Source organism: Rana temporaria, chromosome 12 (assembly GCF_905171775.1).
Source record: "Rana temporaria chromosome 12, aRanTem1.1, whole genome shotgun sequence".
Classification (NCBI taxonomy): domain Eukaryota; kingdom Metazoa; phylum Chordata; class Amphibia; order Anura; family Ranidae; genus Rana; species Rana temporaria.
Genome location: NC_053500.1, coordinates 76582926 through 76598146, shown reverse-complemented (window position 1 = coordinate 76598146; position 15221 = coordinate 76582926). Strand labels below are relative to the sequence as shown.

Sequence of the window (15221 nt, the reverse complement as noted above, 5' to 3'; positions counted from 1 at the left end):
AGTTAAGCCTGCTTTTTCATGGCTTAACTTTACACCAGCCATGTTAAAGTATGGCCGTCGTTCCCGCGTCGAATTTAAAAAAAAAAATTCCGGCGTAAGTACGTTACGCACGTCGCCATTCACAAACACGTTGGGGCGCCGTAATTTCACGCAAAGCACGTCGGGAGATTTACTAACGTAGCATGCGCAGAACGTTCGGCGCGGGAGCGCGCCTAATTTAAATGGTACACACCCCATTTGAATTAGGCGGGCTTGCGCCGGACGTCTTTACGTTATTCGGCCGCAAGTTTATACTCAAGTGCTTTGTGAATCAAGCACTTACGAGGAAAACTTGCGGCGGTGTAACGTAAAGACGATACGTTACGCCGCCGCATTTGTACCTGAATCTGGCCCTTAGGAACTAATTCTGGGTAGCTCAATAGATAGTTTCCTCATTACACAAATTATAACTGGATATTGCCATTTATAGGTAATAACAGTTGAGATTGATAATCCAGGGAATATCTAATTGCCTCCTGGGGATCAGTAAGGAATATTTTCTCCTACTGGAGGAAATGCTTTATAGGGTGTTTGCCTTACCTGATCAACTGTGGGCATAGGATTGTGTATATGGAGATTTTCTATTAGTTTAACTAGATGGACTTTTTTCAACCTGATCAACTATATAAATTTACACAGCAATTCAAAAAGGCTATCTCAGAGCTTCTAGCAGTTCTGCCATTTATGCTAAAGCCCTACAAATCCTGCACTGCATGGAATACATTTTTCTAACAGGAGCTTTGGCAAAGCTTAACCCCCTTGGCGGTAAACCCGAGCGTGACTCGGGGTTGATTTTTTATGCTAGGATCGGTAACCCCGAGTCACGCTCGGGCTGGACGTGCAGAGTGTGCAGCGGCGCGGCTTACCTTTCGCTGGATCCACAGGCAAGTTACTTACCTTGTCCCTGGATCCAGCGATGCCACCCCGCTGTGTGAGCGAGCGGGACCTCCTCGCTCGATTCACAGTCTCCCCGTGTGCCGCCGATCTCCGTTCCCTGCGACGTTACGACGCACGGGAGCGGAGAACGGCGCCAAATTCAAAAAAGTAAACAAACACTTTACATACAGTATACTGTAATCTTATAGATTACAGTACTGTATGTAAAAAATACACACCCCCCTTGTCCCTAGTGGTCTGCCCAGTACCCTACATGTACTTTTATATAATAAAAAATGTAATAAATTACAATCACTTGCAGAAATGTGCGATAGCGATTTGTGGGGAAATTCGTCATAAAAAAAAAATAATAATGACAGCTACAATTCTGCAACTGAGCAAAATTCAGTGAATTTGAGTTGATTACATTATTGAATAATTTTTATTATAATTATATTATTATTTGTTATAATTATTTATAATTATTTATTATATTATAATTTATAATTTTGTTTTAAAAAAAATCATACCCGGGATGCCTACTAGACTCTTGCTTGGTCAGATTTAAGTGAGTTATTTCTAAAAATTACAGGCCTACAGTATAAAAACGCCAAATTTCCTTGCAAAATAATTGTACCGTTTTTGGTACGTAATTCCAGACATAATCATACCGCCAGGGAGGTTAATGTGCTTGGGTTTATAAAAATGTGAAGCTATTTATTAACAAACAGGATGACAATCCAGGGTTTAACGGCCATTAAAGTATATTAAAAATGGATAGAAACATACACACATTCTTGCCGTAACATTGTATAAATGTAAATATTTGCTAAATCCGGTACAAGAGCTGAAACTTTATTTGCACCAAACAAACCCTGTCACCCTTACATCTAGGAGCAACTATTGTCCTCTACAAATTATGCTAGTAAGCGCTCTGCTTGAGGTGATTTTACCTTTCATTTTTGTTCATACGTATACAGCCCTCAATGATCTCCTTGAGCTCAGGAACTTTAACTTTGTAGAAGCTGTCTGGCTTCATGCCCTGTGGATGATGAAAGGAAACACAATGTCAGGTCATGCAGCTTTGACTAAGCAATGTTCTGTACGTCAAAAGACAGCGTCCAAGATAGCCTTAGGAGTAACAATAGAACAGGACTGAGTGCCGGGTTAAACTACTTAAAAATGATATAGAAATCACACATTTGTTTACATTTTATCCCGTAATGTCCTAAAGAGAACCAGTCAGTCAACACTGAAAGCATTGCCATTCATACTACTTGAGTAAAAGCAGAAACCCTTGTACAGTTGATGTCATAGCTAAAACAAAATAAAAATCCGAAGTACTTAGATCACTTTACATCACGGCACCACTTGATACCTTTAAACCATACTTTGCAATCATTCACCAATCCACAGGAAAGACGCTCACTGCATCAATTGACAACCCAGCTAAGAGTTGGTCAATACATAAATATTAAATCCTCCACAGCAGGAAAAACATTTAATCTGCAAGTGGTAAGAACACTGCTAATACTTATGTTTTAAGGAATACCGTACAAAAAACAAGGCATCATTATGCAGGGTCACAATGTAAAACAGTTAATATGGATGTTTATTTTGCAACTTTATACCAGATTACATTGTTCTCTGAAGCAAATAAGGCTATACTGATAGGAAGAACATATTAGCAGGGCCCCATACCTTAGCACCTTTGCGCAGATGAGATACACATGCTCTGTTTTATGTTTAACATTGCTAAATACATATTCCACTTTATGGATCACTGCCTTGCAGTGGTGAAGAGGCTTGCGTAATTCAGTGAAGCTATGAGCTATGCCGTGTAGGCTCAGCTAAGACGGACAGGTCACAGCAGAGAATTCTGACAAGACGTGATACACTGGAGAAGGGAATGGCAACCCACTCCAGTATCCTTGCCAAGAAAACCTCATGAGCAGAAACACAAGGCTAAAAGATATAACACCGGAAGATGAGTCCCCCAAACTGGAATGTTGTCAAGAAGTGCAAGCCAGTATGCAAGATGGCGGGAGCGCGCGGTAACAGCTCTTGGCGTCAAACGGGGCTATTTAAAGGAACTGATGCCTGGGCTCCTTGCTGTTCGGTCTGCAGCGTTCCTGAGACCCACCTGCTACCTGTTAAATCTGCTTACCCAATCCAGAGACCCAGCTTGTTCCTGATCGCTCCTGTCTTGACCCCGGCTTGTTTATCCACGCTTCTGCTACTCCCTCTGTACTACCTGCTGCCCGCCCGTTACTGACCCAGCCTGAACCACAACTCTGCCTCTGCTTCCGAATATGTATATGATCCGCCTGCCTGTGTTTGACCCGGCCTACCTAGACTTGCTTGTGTCCTGTACTACAAAACACCTCCCCACTGACTGCAGCTTCCAGTTTCCTGCATCTCTGCCTCCAGCTTGTCTGCTGTTCCAGTCATTTCCTGCACTGCTGGCATATCTACAGAGTCTCCTAAAGTTCAGCTCAGTCTCTACACTGCCAGGCACTTGTGCGACTCTGCACTTGCAAACTCCCTGTCTGTACTATCAGGGGTTCCAGAGTCAGAGGTGTAAAAGAGGCCGCTTCCTGCATATCGTGCTCTACCACCAGGTACGTGGTGTCCAATGTGCTACTGGTTAAGAGCGGAGGGCTTATCCACATATACAGTACAATGATTTGAAGAAATAATTCCGGATGGCTGCACTTCCAAGAATCCTTTTATTAAAGCTTCATATGACAAGTGGTTGACAGATGGAGCAGGGGACAAAGAGGTTGACGCGTTTCACGCAAATGTTAGCACTTAGTCATTACCTCAATGATTCCTCTATGGTTTCCTGGGTCACTGGGGCAGCAGTTTGGTTGGATGCTGACAAACCGTGTGACTCTGGCAGCCATATTGGGTCACATAGAGTCTATTTAAGACCATAGCTCCTGAGTCTGGTGCACAGTTAGCATGTGACCAGTGTAGAGACAGGTCACTTGTCTGTCAGGGACAGTAATAGCGGCAGCAAAAGGTTCCAGATGAGTAGGGAAAGACGAGGGATGCGCCACATCTCCTGAAATCCTCCCTGTTCAGGCTCTGACCAGCCAGGTCACATTTGGCCCCTCAAAACAGACACTGTCAATTTGGCTGAGATCTGCTCTGCTACAAACTGCTGTTCACTCGCCCGCTGCCTGGCTTGTTGTGAATTGCTATATGTTGACTACAATACTAGTTCTTTCTACTGCAACTGGACTGTGAGGGAGTTACTTTCGCCGCACCATGCTGCATCCTACCAAGCTCATAAAGAATTTTAATGTTATTCTATCTTTAAAATGACTGGTGTGAATACCCCTTGCTCCACTTTATCTAATTTATTTAGTTAAAGCGGTTCTCCACCCTAAAGTGGAGTCCCGCTGATCGGAACCCTCCCCCCTCCGGTGTCACATTTGACACCTTTCAGGGGGGAGGGGGGTGCAGATACCTGTCTAAAGACAGGTATTTGCACCCACTTCCGGCCCGGCATTCACGGGCAAAAGACGGGCATTCCGTCACATTCCGTCACCCCCCCATTGTGTGCTGGGAACACTCGGCTCCCAGCACACAGCGGGAGCCAATCGGCGGGCGCGGCGCGACTCGCGCATGCGCCGTAGGGAACCGGGCAGTGAAGCCGCAGCGCTTTACTTCCTGGTTCCCTCAGCGTGGATGGCGGGGGGAGCAGCAGAGAGACGAGCGATCGCTCGTCCTCTGCTGCGATCGGCGCTGGACTCCAGGACAGGTAAGTGTCCTAATATTAAAAGTCAGCAGCTGCAGTATTTGTAGCTGCTGGCTTTTAATATTTTTTTCCCATGGCACATCCGCTTTAACTTATTTTTGAAGGGGGGTGCCAGGAGAGCAAAGTTTACACCAGGTATGGCTAAAATATTTATGGCACCTTAGGGAACATGAATTTAAAGATGTGCACACTTCCCCTAAAAGGACTCTGACATGAGATATAATAGAGGCTGTCATTGCCTTTTGGGAATCCTGGTTGCCTGGCTGTCATACTGATACTGAAGTTACACAGTAGACACAGCCAGGCTACTAGCACATTGAAAATAAGGCCAGCAATGGCAGGCAGCCCCCACACTGCTCTCATTAAAGAGTCACTTTAAGGATTGGAGACCTTTATATAGGCTATTGTTTTTTTTTTTTTATTGAAAGGGGGATGGAAAAAAAAAACTGAGAATTTAAATGCCAACAATTGTGAAATGTATCTTACATATATTTATGGGAGCAGTGATTTACAATTTCTAGATTTGGAGTTAAACAATAATGAAAGGAGTAAGAGTCGGTTAACACTAGGGCGACACGACTTCCAGCGCGACTTTCAGAGGCGACTCCGACACGACTTGAACATGAACCACAGGGCGATCTGGGGCGATTTACAACACGACTTGAAGTCGTCTCCAGGACAGGAGACTTTCCAGTGGCCAATAAAACAACAATCAGCTCTGGGAGAGGGAGGGGGAGGGAGGGGGGCAGGAGAGGTTTGCCTGAGAAATGTATGTAATCTTCCTGGAAAGTCGCTTCAGTAAGACACTGATCCGACTTCTGAGGCGATTTCCATTGAAATCAATGGGTACAAATCGCCTACAAGTCGGATTGAAGTAGTACAGGAACCTTTTCTGAAGTCGGATCGCCTTGAGTCGTGTGTATTAACACCGCTCCCATTCACTTACATTGTTTTTCTCTACAGCGCGACTTGGGACGACTTGAGGCGACATGAAGTCGGATTGCAATTCGCCCCAGTGTGAACCGGCTCTAACCCAATTGTTATTTTAATGGCATGAAAACAATTCATATATTTTTGTAAGAAAAGTCAACATTTCCCAAAGCAGCAAGAAGGTTAATAAAAAAAAACAGACAACTATTGTGAATAAGTGAAGGGTGGTCTGACTGTGATAGTACAAACAAAAATGGCTTTACTAATTGGGTGTTGTGTGACACAGATTGTATATCTTTATTTGCACCTCTCATCACCTTATTTATTGTGTATTCCCTTCCACTAAGAAGAACGTATGAATTTATGTTACTTGCACTTTTGTCTAGAATAGTTATAAGTTTGTCAGCCTGCTCACTGATCGGCTCTTTGTAAAGCCATTTTTGTTTGTACTATCACAGTCAGACCACCCTTCACTTCCTTTCCACCTCTCCATCCTCCACACATAGCGCAGCACTACCTTCCCTATTAATAATACTTAAGGTCTGATACACCTTCCAGTGCCGCAGCTGCACCCCACCCCCCCCTCCCCACCCTCCCTCTGATAGCGCGGTAATACCCACTCTCACATATTGTGAATAAGTACTGTACAGGAATAAATATAAAAAACAAGCTGCAGGATAGATTTTTGGCTAAGAGTTATGACAATCAAAAGATATAGAAATTCAAGGAAAAAAATAAATTAATATGGATTCAGCTTGAAATTTGGGATGCAACATTGGCAATTGAAAAGAGTGGGAAAAAAAGATGACATAGAAAGTGGATTGTACAATGAAGCAGGAAATACCAGAGGATCCAGTTATCATGTATAGTAAATCACCTAACCCAAAAAAGAAAGTAGTGCCAAAATCAATAGATACTCCTAAAAATTGAATATGGAGGATTAGAAAGGTCTTTTCATGACAAACACGTGTAGGATGTGGTAGCAACAAAAATAGGAAGGTGGTTAAAGTGATTATGTAAAATGTAATTATTTCATGTGTATCACGTTTGAGAAAAGGTGTGTTATATTTTTTAAGGATGGGATGTGTTATAATATAAAAAAGACTGTTAATACCCCTAGTGTATCTTTATACTTGTTCTATAAGAATGGATCTGAACCCAGGGGATAGAAAATGGTTCTAAAGACCAGGCATTTTCACCTTAAAGCGGAGTTCCGGCCACAATTTCACTTTTTAAATATAAATACCCCTGTAATACACAAGCTTAATGTATTCTAGTAAAGTTAGTCTGTAAATTAAGGTCCGTTTTGTTAGGTTGTTACAGCATTTAGACACTTTATAAAATAGAAATTGACTGGGGCCATCTTAAGTGTGGGCATCATGAAGCCAGACTGTATGACTTCCTGGATTTCAGCCTTGCAGATCTCGCACATGTTCAGTGCCGCACAAGCAGTGTAATGGGTTTCAGATCAGGTTTCAGCACCTGTACTGTCCAAGTCACATGATTCTTCGAGACTGGGGAGTGCACAGACTCCTGGAAAGTTACACCCACTACATTCCCAGGAGTCTGTGCGGTGTAGGTTAGGAAGCTTAAGCACCTAGGTGCAGGAAGAGGGAAGATTAACTATTCTGCCTAGCAACAACACTTTGAAGGCATCTAAAAAAAAAAAAAAATTCTTAAAGGACTAATGACATTTTTTTAAAACTACTGATGTAATGTTATATTTATGGGTGGAACTCCACTTTAAAATGTTTTTTACCCCAACATTTCATATTCCTGATATGTGTCTGCTGTACCATGTACTTGTATGAGAAAGTATCCTGTTCTCTTTGTATTGCTTCCTTTGTATGTAATCCCTAATGTTTTTGTCAGTCCCCCTGCTTCCATAGTAAAAAATGACCACACTAAGCAGGAGAACACTGCATGGTCAGGTCTCTAGAAATGCTGGGAACTAAACCTGCTCTCCTCCAATAATCAGACTTGTCCTGACAACACACAGCCATTCACTGGGGAGTTTAGTGTAAAGTTGCTTCTCCTTCCTCAAGCTCTTATGCAGCTGAGAACAGAAGGAATAGAGGGGATGTGATCACTTATAAAAAAATGAAAAAATTTATTTATAATGTTTTTATGTCTATACAAAAATGTTTTGACCTTCATTTCTATTTTACACTGAATGGGTTGTTTTACAAGGTGATCTTTTATACTCACTTTAATGCTGTTATAAACATAAATACAAAAAAAAAATGATTTAATGCACCTAGGCCAATGGAACAAAATTACCCTGGTTATATTTTATGGAATACATCTGGGCAAAACATAGATAGATACATAAAGAATACTGGTTAACAATAGGCTAAGCATTTCCACTCAAGTGGCAGCTGCAAAAGCACACAAAAGCTTTGGATATAGCTTTGGATATAATATACAGTGCCTTGCGAAAGTATTTGGCCCCCTTGAACTTTGCGACCTTTTGCCACATTTCAGGCTTCAAACATAAAGATATAAAACTGTAATTTTTTTTGAAGAATCAACAAGTGGGACACAATCATGAAGTGGAATGAAATTTATTGGATATATCCAAACATGTGGAAGAAGGTGCTCTGGTCAGATGAAACCAAAATCAAACTTTTTGGCAACAATGCAAAACGTTATGTTTGGCGTAAAAGCAACACAGCTCATCACCCTGAACACACCATCTCCACTGTCAAACATGGTGGTGGCAGCATCATGGTTTGGGCCTGCTTTTCTTCAGCAGGGACAGGGAAGATGGTTAAAATTCATGGGAAGATGGATGGAGCCAAATACAGGACCATTCTGGAAGAAAACCTGATGGAATCTGCAAAAGACCTGAGACTGGGAGGGAGATTTGTCTTCCAACAAGACAATGATCCAAAACATAAAGCAAAATCTACAATGGAATGGTTCACAAATAAACATATCCAGGTAGAATGGCCAAGTCAAAGTCCAGACCTGAATCCAATCGAGAATCTGTGGAAAGAACTGAAAACTGCTGTTCACAAACACTCTCCATCCAACCTCACTGAGCTCGAGCTGTTTTGCAAGGAGGAATGGGCAAAAATGTCAGTCTCTCGATGTGCAAAACTGATAGAGACATACCCCAAGCGACTTACAGCTGTAATCGCAGCAAAAGGCGGCGCTACAAAGTATTAACTTAAGGGGGTTGAATAATTTTGCACGCCCAATTTTTCAGTTTTTTATTTGTTAAAGAAGTTTGAAATATCCAATAAATTTCGTTCCACTTCATGATTGTGTCCCACTTGTTGTTGATTCTTCAAAAAAATTACAGTTTTATATCTTTATGTTTGAAGCCTGAAATGTGGCAAAAGGTCGCAAAGTTCAAGGGGGCCGAATACTTTCGCAAGGCACTGTATATGTCACATGGCTATCAAGATGTCCTCACTCACTGTTCTCATGTTGTTGACCTTTTATCTACTTTAATTTTCCAGCCCACCGAATCATACAAACCGACTATCCTGCTGTTACGCTTGCCTGGTATGTGATTTATGTCTCCAGACCACCAAATTTTCAAATTAAGCAATTCATACCAACTGAAATGTTAGTATTTGACTATTTTGTAGGTAAGTAATATTTCCTAAACTGTTTTCCCACTTTCGGGCTATAAGTAGAAAACCATTTACATGTACACCTTGACTCGAATTGCTGCTCAGCGGAGGTCTCATGGATTAGCTGTTTTAACAGCACTGCTGGAGCTCTCTAATCGAAGTTGCTCAGCTTTTCTCATAGCAATACAGCCTAGTTTCACAAACCCGTTGCTTTTCTGTGGGTTTCTGAAACATTGGCTACACCTGTACAGCTTGAAATAAACAAGTGTATTTTCTAAGCTGACTGCATGTTAGAGTGGTGGGAGCTATACTGTGTTTCCAGGCAAACATGTTTTCCAGTTGATGCCTCAAACTTCTTAAAAAGTTTGCTTCTTCACAACCTACATTTACTATTTCTGAAAAATAATCTCAAATCAGGCAGCACTTTTGTCACAGTAGATCTTCAGACATATTAGATCTAAACCCTTAAATGCCATTCCCTTATAGATTTAAATAGGGTGTCAAGTCAAAATATGTGTTTACACAGTAATCTGCATAAATGAGTGCTCCTTGCCAAAAAAAATACTGTTTTTTTTTGAAGAAACAAGCTCTGATTTAAGTATTGCGTAATGCATAGAACAGTATTAGGCTAAAATGCCTTAAGAACAGTGACAAGAAATGACCTCTAAACTTTTTGCACCTTGCTTGGCCTCACATAATTTGTAGATTGGAACAGTCAGTACAGGACCTGTAAACAATATTTTTAGCTCTCTCTATGGTTTGTTTTCTCTGGCAGCTTGAAGCTCAGAATGAATGCAGAGCTTGTGCTGCTCGGTTTAATAGCGCAATTCATTCATTCCAGAGTAAAAGATCATTGGTGAGTTTGTGGGAGTGTTGAGATCTGCCTCCTTGTTGATGCAGGAAGCCAAAACAGAGACATCGGTCTAACTAAGAGCTGGGAAGTCTACCTAAAGAACTGGTACCTGTTTCACACAATGTTAAAACACAATGATACTTTATAGGATTTTAATAATTTTGGATTAAGGATCTTCATTTCAGTATAATTTCAAAGTATGCTGATGCTTATTTGATAATTCGCATCCAAATACATTTTGGGGTAGATTCACAAAGGAGATACGACGGCGTATCTCCAGATACGCCGTCGTATCTCTGAGTCTGATCCGTCGTATCTATGCGCCCGATTCATAGAATCAGTTACGCATAGATTTCTATTAGATCCGACCGGCGTAAGTCTCTTACGCCGTCGGATCATAACTGCATATTTACGCTGGCCGCTAGGGGCGTGTACGCTGATTTACGCGTCGAAATATGTAAATCAGCTAGATACGCGAATTCACAAACGTACGCCCGGCCGACGCAGTACAGATGCGCCGTTTACGTTAGGCTTTTCCCGGCGTAAAGTCACCCCTGCTATATGAGGCGTACATGCGGCGTACCAATGTTAAGTATGGACGTCGTTCCTGCGTCAAATTTTAAATATTTTACGTTGTTTGTGTAAGTCGTCCATGAATGGGGCTGGACTAATTTACGTTCACGTCAAAACCAATACGTCCTTGTGGCGAACTATGGAGCAATGCACACTGGTAAAATCCACAGACGGCGCATGCGCCGTTCGTGAAAAACGTCAATCACGTCGGGTCATGGTTAATTTACATAACACACGCCCACAATTTGAATTAGGCGGGCTTACGCCGGCCTATTTACGATACGCCGCCGCAACTTTCTTTTGAGAATACGGCACTTGCCTGTAAAAGTTGCGGAGGCGTAACGTAAATAGGATACGTTACGCCGGCACAAAGATACGCCATTCTACGTGAATCTACCCCTTTATATTGTATTAAAAGATAAAGCCATACTGCAATACCCATCATATCCTGCCTAATCAAACAGCGTATTAAGCATGTTTTAGCTTAAAAATACAATATTACCTTCTGAAAGGAAACTTTTCCTGATAGAGACATTAAAACCGCCTTTGCTACTTAAAGCGGTGGTTCCCCCTTAAAAACAACTTTTTTTTATTCCACTGCCCCCCCACATTCTATCACGATTAAGGCTCTTATTATTTTTTTCCTGCTGTACATACCTTAGTACAGCATATTCACCCGTGCATCCGGGTTGCGAGTCCCGCGGGAGTGGGCGTTCCTCACATGCTATTGATTGACGTTTTGCCCAAAAACGAGCTCCCCCCTGTCGCGTAAGCCGCGTCACGGTTGGCGAAAGGAGCCGAATGGCGAGTCGGCGCTATATTGGTAGGCCATCTCGCCGGTCACACTGAAGGTGGGTGCCGCACCGGGAACAAGAAGACCCCGCCCAATGGCGTCTGCTCCAGAAGTATCCTCTCCTAGCATGCCCTGCGAGGGAAAAACTCTTCTGATTGGCTGCTGGCAAGAGGCACCCCAGCCTGGACTCCACTGGCGCCACCTGTCGCTGGGGGGGGTATAGCACCCCAGCAACAACTGAATGAACCCCCAGTACAGCCCAGCTGAAACAGAGACCCAATTTAGACAAATCAACTGGATGAGAGCTAACTAACTCTCTCATCCCCCTTAAATTTAAAATAGCACCGCGGTACTGAAAGTACACAGGCGCTACACTAGTAATTGTGGTGATCTGTGATTTTTATTGGGACTTTATGGTGGACAGATCGGACACTTTTGACACATTTTTGGGACCATTGACAATTATACAGCGATCAGTGCAATAAAAATGCACTGATTATTGTATAAATGTCACTGGCAGGGAAGGGTATAACACTAGGGGGCGATCAAGGGGTTAACTGTGTTCCCTAGTGTGTGTTCTAACTGTAGGGGGATGGGAGTGATTGGAGGAAATGACAGATCGTGGTTACTAGCTAGTAGGAACTCACAATCTGCCTCTCCTCTCCTTACATAACAGGAATTTGTGTGTTTACACACACACGTCCCTGTTCTGTCTCTTGTGCCCGCGTGGCCAGTGGTCATTGTGACTGCCAGCCACGCGCATCCGCACCCCCCGCAGAGTAGAAGAATAAAACAAAATACATTAAAACTATGCAATAAATCAAGGAAGAGTGACCAAATAAGGTAAAAGAAATGTAAATGTTTTATTATATTTTTCTTATTCTGTGATCATGGTGCTGAAACCATATTTGTGAGGATTAACATAAAATAAAAGATTTACGCAACCAATATTTGTATTCAGTCTTTGGAAATGCATTGGAGTCTGAAAGTTTGTGTCTTAGATAAATGAAGTGACACCATGCCCACCTCTTTTCCACTCACTACAGAGAGTTTTAGTAATCACAAACTGCCCACTGCTGGAAAAAGGCTTCTGATGGGGAGTGGTGGGGTTGCACTCAGACCCTGACAACAGTGTTATTTGCATTCTCCAGGACAAGATGCAAATTGTGACATGCCCAGCATAGGATCGACTTGCTGTCTGTTCAGAAGATGGATTTGAGCAATATTTTGGGTGGCGTGTAAAGTAAATTGGCATTGAGTAAGCAGGTGGAAGAAGGGAGAGGAGACCATATGTTGTTTTATTTATCTCTGGGCAATATGATTACATTTCGAGATGAAGGCCATCTCTGAGAATGATCACATGGCACACACATCTAAGTTCAACTCTGAATATTCTTTTTTATATTTACAATCAGCAGACTCATTTAAGTGACAAGCTTTCCAGGAAAATAGCCACACACAAATTAAATATATAAAAAAAAGATCGGTTGGACCGTTACTGTCAACAGGTGACCTATGTACGAGCAGCTCCCATTATTCATAGATCAACAGATATCCACTCAGGCATTGAACAGCCAAGATGGCTGTTTTTATTGTACGAGGATTGTAACTGTGTATGAATGCAATTTTTGTACAGCTACTTTCACTTTCCGCCACATATGCTATAGAGGTTCAATAGCATAGTCAAATGTTTAGATCAATCTCTAACCATGAACATTCTATAGTAAAACCTCCATTTACCTTTCTAGAGAATGGAAATTGGCACATACATTGATGTTCAAATCACATGTATCTTTAACAAGTTTGCATTGTGTGCTCACAGTTACCTCCATTCTACATTCAAGGAGCTAAACAAAGGTTCACTTGTACCTGTACCATACATTAAGCCATTTGGGCTCCTATGTACATTCTCTAGATGTGGGTGTTCTCTGCAGAAAAGGCTTCAGATTTATTTGCTGCCTTTTCCCTTATGTAGACTATGACTTGTCTACGTATATTATAAAAAATCTCAACAAAATTATGTAGCTACTAGAATGACTGACAGTACTGGTGGTATATAATGGGCACTGGCCGCATTTATCCGATGTTGTACACTGATTGGAAGGCAGATTAAATGGCAATATTATTGCCATTTAGGTAATGTTCAGCAAAGATACATCCCGTATCCCATATTCAAATTGTTTTGAACTACTATCCCAAAATCATTCATTCTAAAAATCTGAGATTGCTACAAGTGATTTGTTTGTTGATGCACAGGTTTGATAACCTCACAACTTGAAGATGAATTCTGGGCATGGTATTGGCTGGACCAATGTAACTTTAAAAAATATACAGTGCTTGGAATTCTTCTTTAACTGTAGCCTCTTGTGAATTGGAAAACAGCGATTTTTATCTTGGATAAAACATGTTTGAGATTCTGTGGAGTGGTCTGTGGGTGTGTTTTTGATATACAAAATGGACATGCTTGCAACTTCATAGCATTCTCTTGTAGATTAGGAATAGTACAAGATTAGCTGGGGTCGCACATCTCAAACCTGTAGGATTTGTCTCAGACCCATTGTAGAGGCATCCCTAACAGCACGTCACATGATCAGGACAATTCCAGAGTAGATGAAAATCAAGAGGCAGAATTAAAAATTTACAGGAAACTTTCTGTCAACTGGGGAATCCCAAGGGATCCATGAAGTAGACGTAAAACATTAGAAGGATGGAAGTGCCACTAAGCTTGAATAAGTTCTTAAGGCTTCTTTTTTTTTCCACAACACAAAATCAAAAAGCCAATGCATTTCGGGCTTGTGTGCTGGCAGCAAGTTCAATTGTAACACCAAACTGATAGCATGAATTTAGGGTCTCCAGAATGACAGCGATCTGAACTGCATGCTAGCCATTTTGTTTTGCAATTGTTACCCAGTACAAATTTGAACTTAGGCCCTGTACACACGATCAGTCTAAACTGATGAAAACGGACTGAAGTTCAGTTTCATGGGTCCAAACCGACCGTGTGTGGGCCCCATCGGTCTGTTATCCTTCGGTCTCAAAATTTAGAACTTGCTTTAAAATTGGACCGATGGACGCCTGACCAATAGGTCAAAACCGATGGTTAGTATGCAAAAGCATCGGTTCCAAACCCGGACATGCTCAGAATCAAGTCGACGCATGCTTGGAAGCATTGAACTTAATTTTTCTCTGCACGCCGTTGTATTTTACGTCACCGCGTTGGACTCGATCGGTTTTTGACCTGATGGTGTGTAGGCACATCAGACCTTCAGTCAGCTTCATCGGTTAACCGATGAAACTGAACTTCAGTCCGTTTTCATCAGTTTGGACTGATCGTGTGTACAGGGCCTGACTGTCAGCACACACGACCTGATCAACCATTTTGATGTTTTTATTCAGGCTTTGTGGTGCTCCCATTAAAATGTGGAACAGTTTCAATCAGACTGTAAAGAAAAGACATGGGTATCTTAGGAGATCACAGATCACAAGAATATTGAGTGAGCTATAAAATCTTTAGCTGATTTCTATTATTATCTGTTAATTGGGTAGTGATCTGTACAGAATGCCCATTAATTAGCATTGATGAACATATGAGCACAGCTGATAAAAAATGTTTTCCACATATCTGAAGTCTCAAGAATGATATAAAACAGTTAAATGATTTAATTTTGAAATCAGAAATAACATACTGTATGCCATATCAGATCTATGACCTTAATGACAAGGACTAATAAACATTTTGACTGGCATGGAATTTCAGCGTTTGCTTTTGTGCGTCATTACATGGTGTAAACTTTAAGTTAAATGTAT

At 41.7% G+C, this 15221-nt stretch overlaps 1 protein-coding gene across 1 annotated transcript in view; it reads right to left on the bottom strand.

Moving 5' to 3' along the window:
• WNK4 (WNK lysine deficient protein kinase 4) overlaps positions 1 to 15221 on the bottom strand; it is a 320113-nt gene that overhangs the window by 86522 nt on the left and 218370 nt on the right. The window contains exon 5 of the mRNA XM_040331198.1: positions 1869 to 1957. Coding sequence (XP_040187132.1) covers positions 1869 to 1957 — 89 coding nt within the window. The remainder of the gene's footprint in view (positions 1 to 1868; positions 1958 to 15221) is intronic.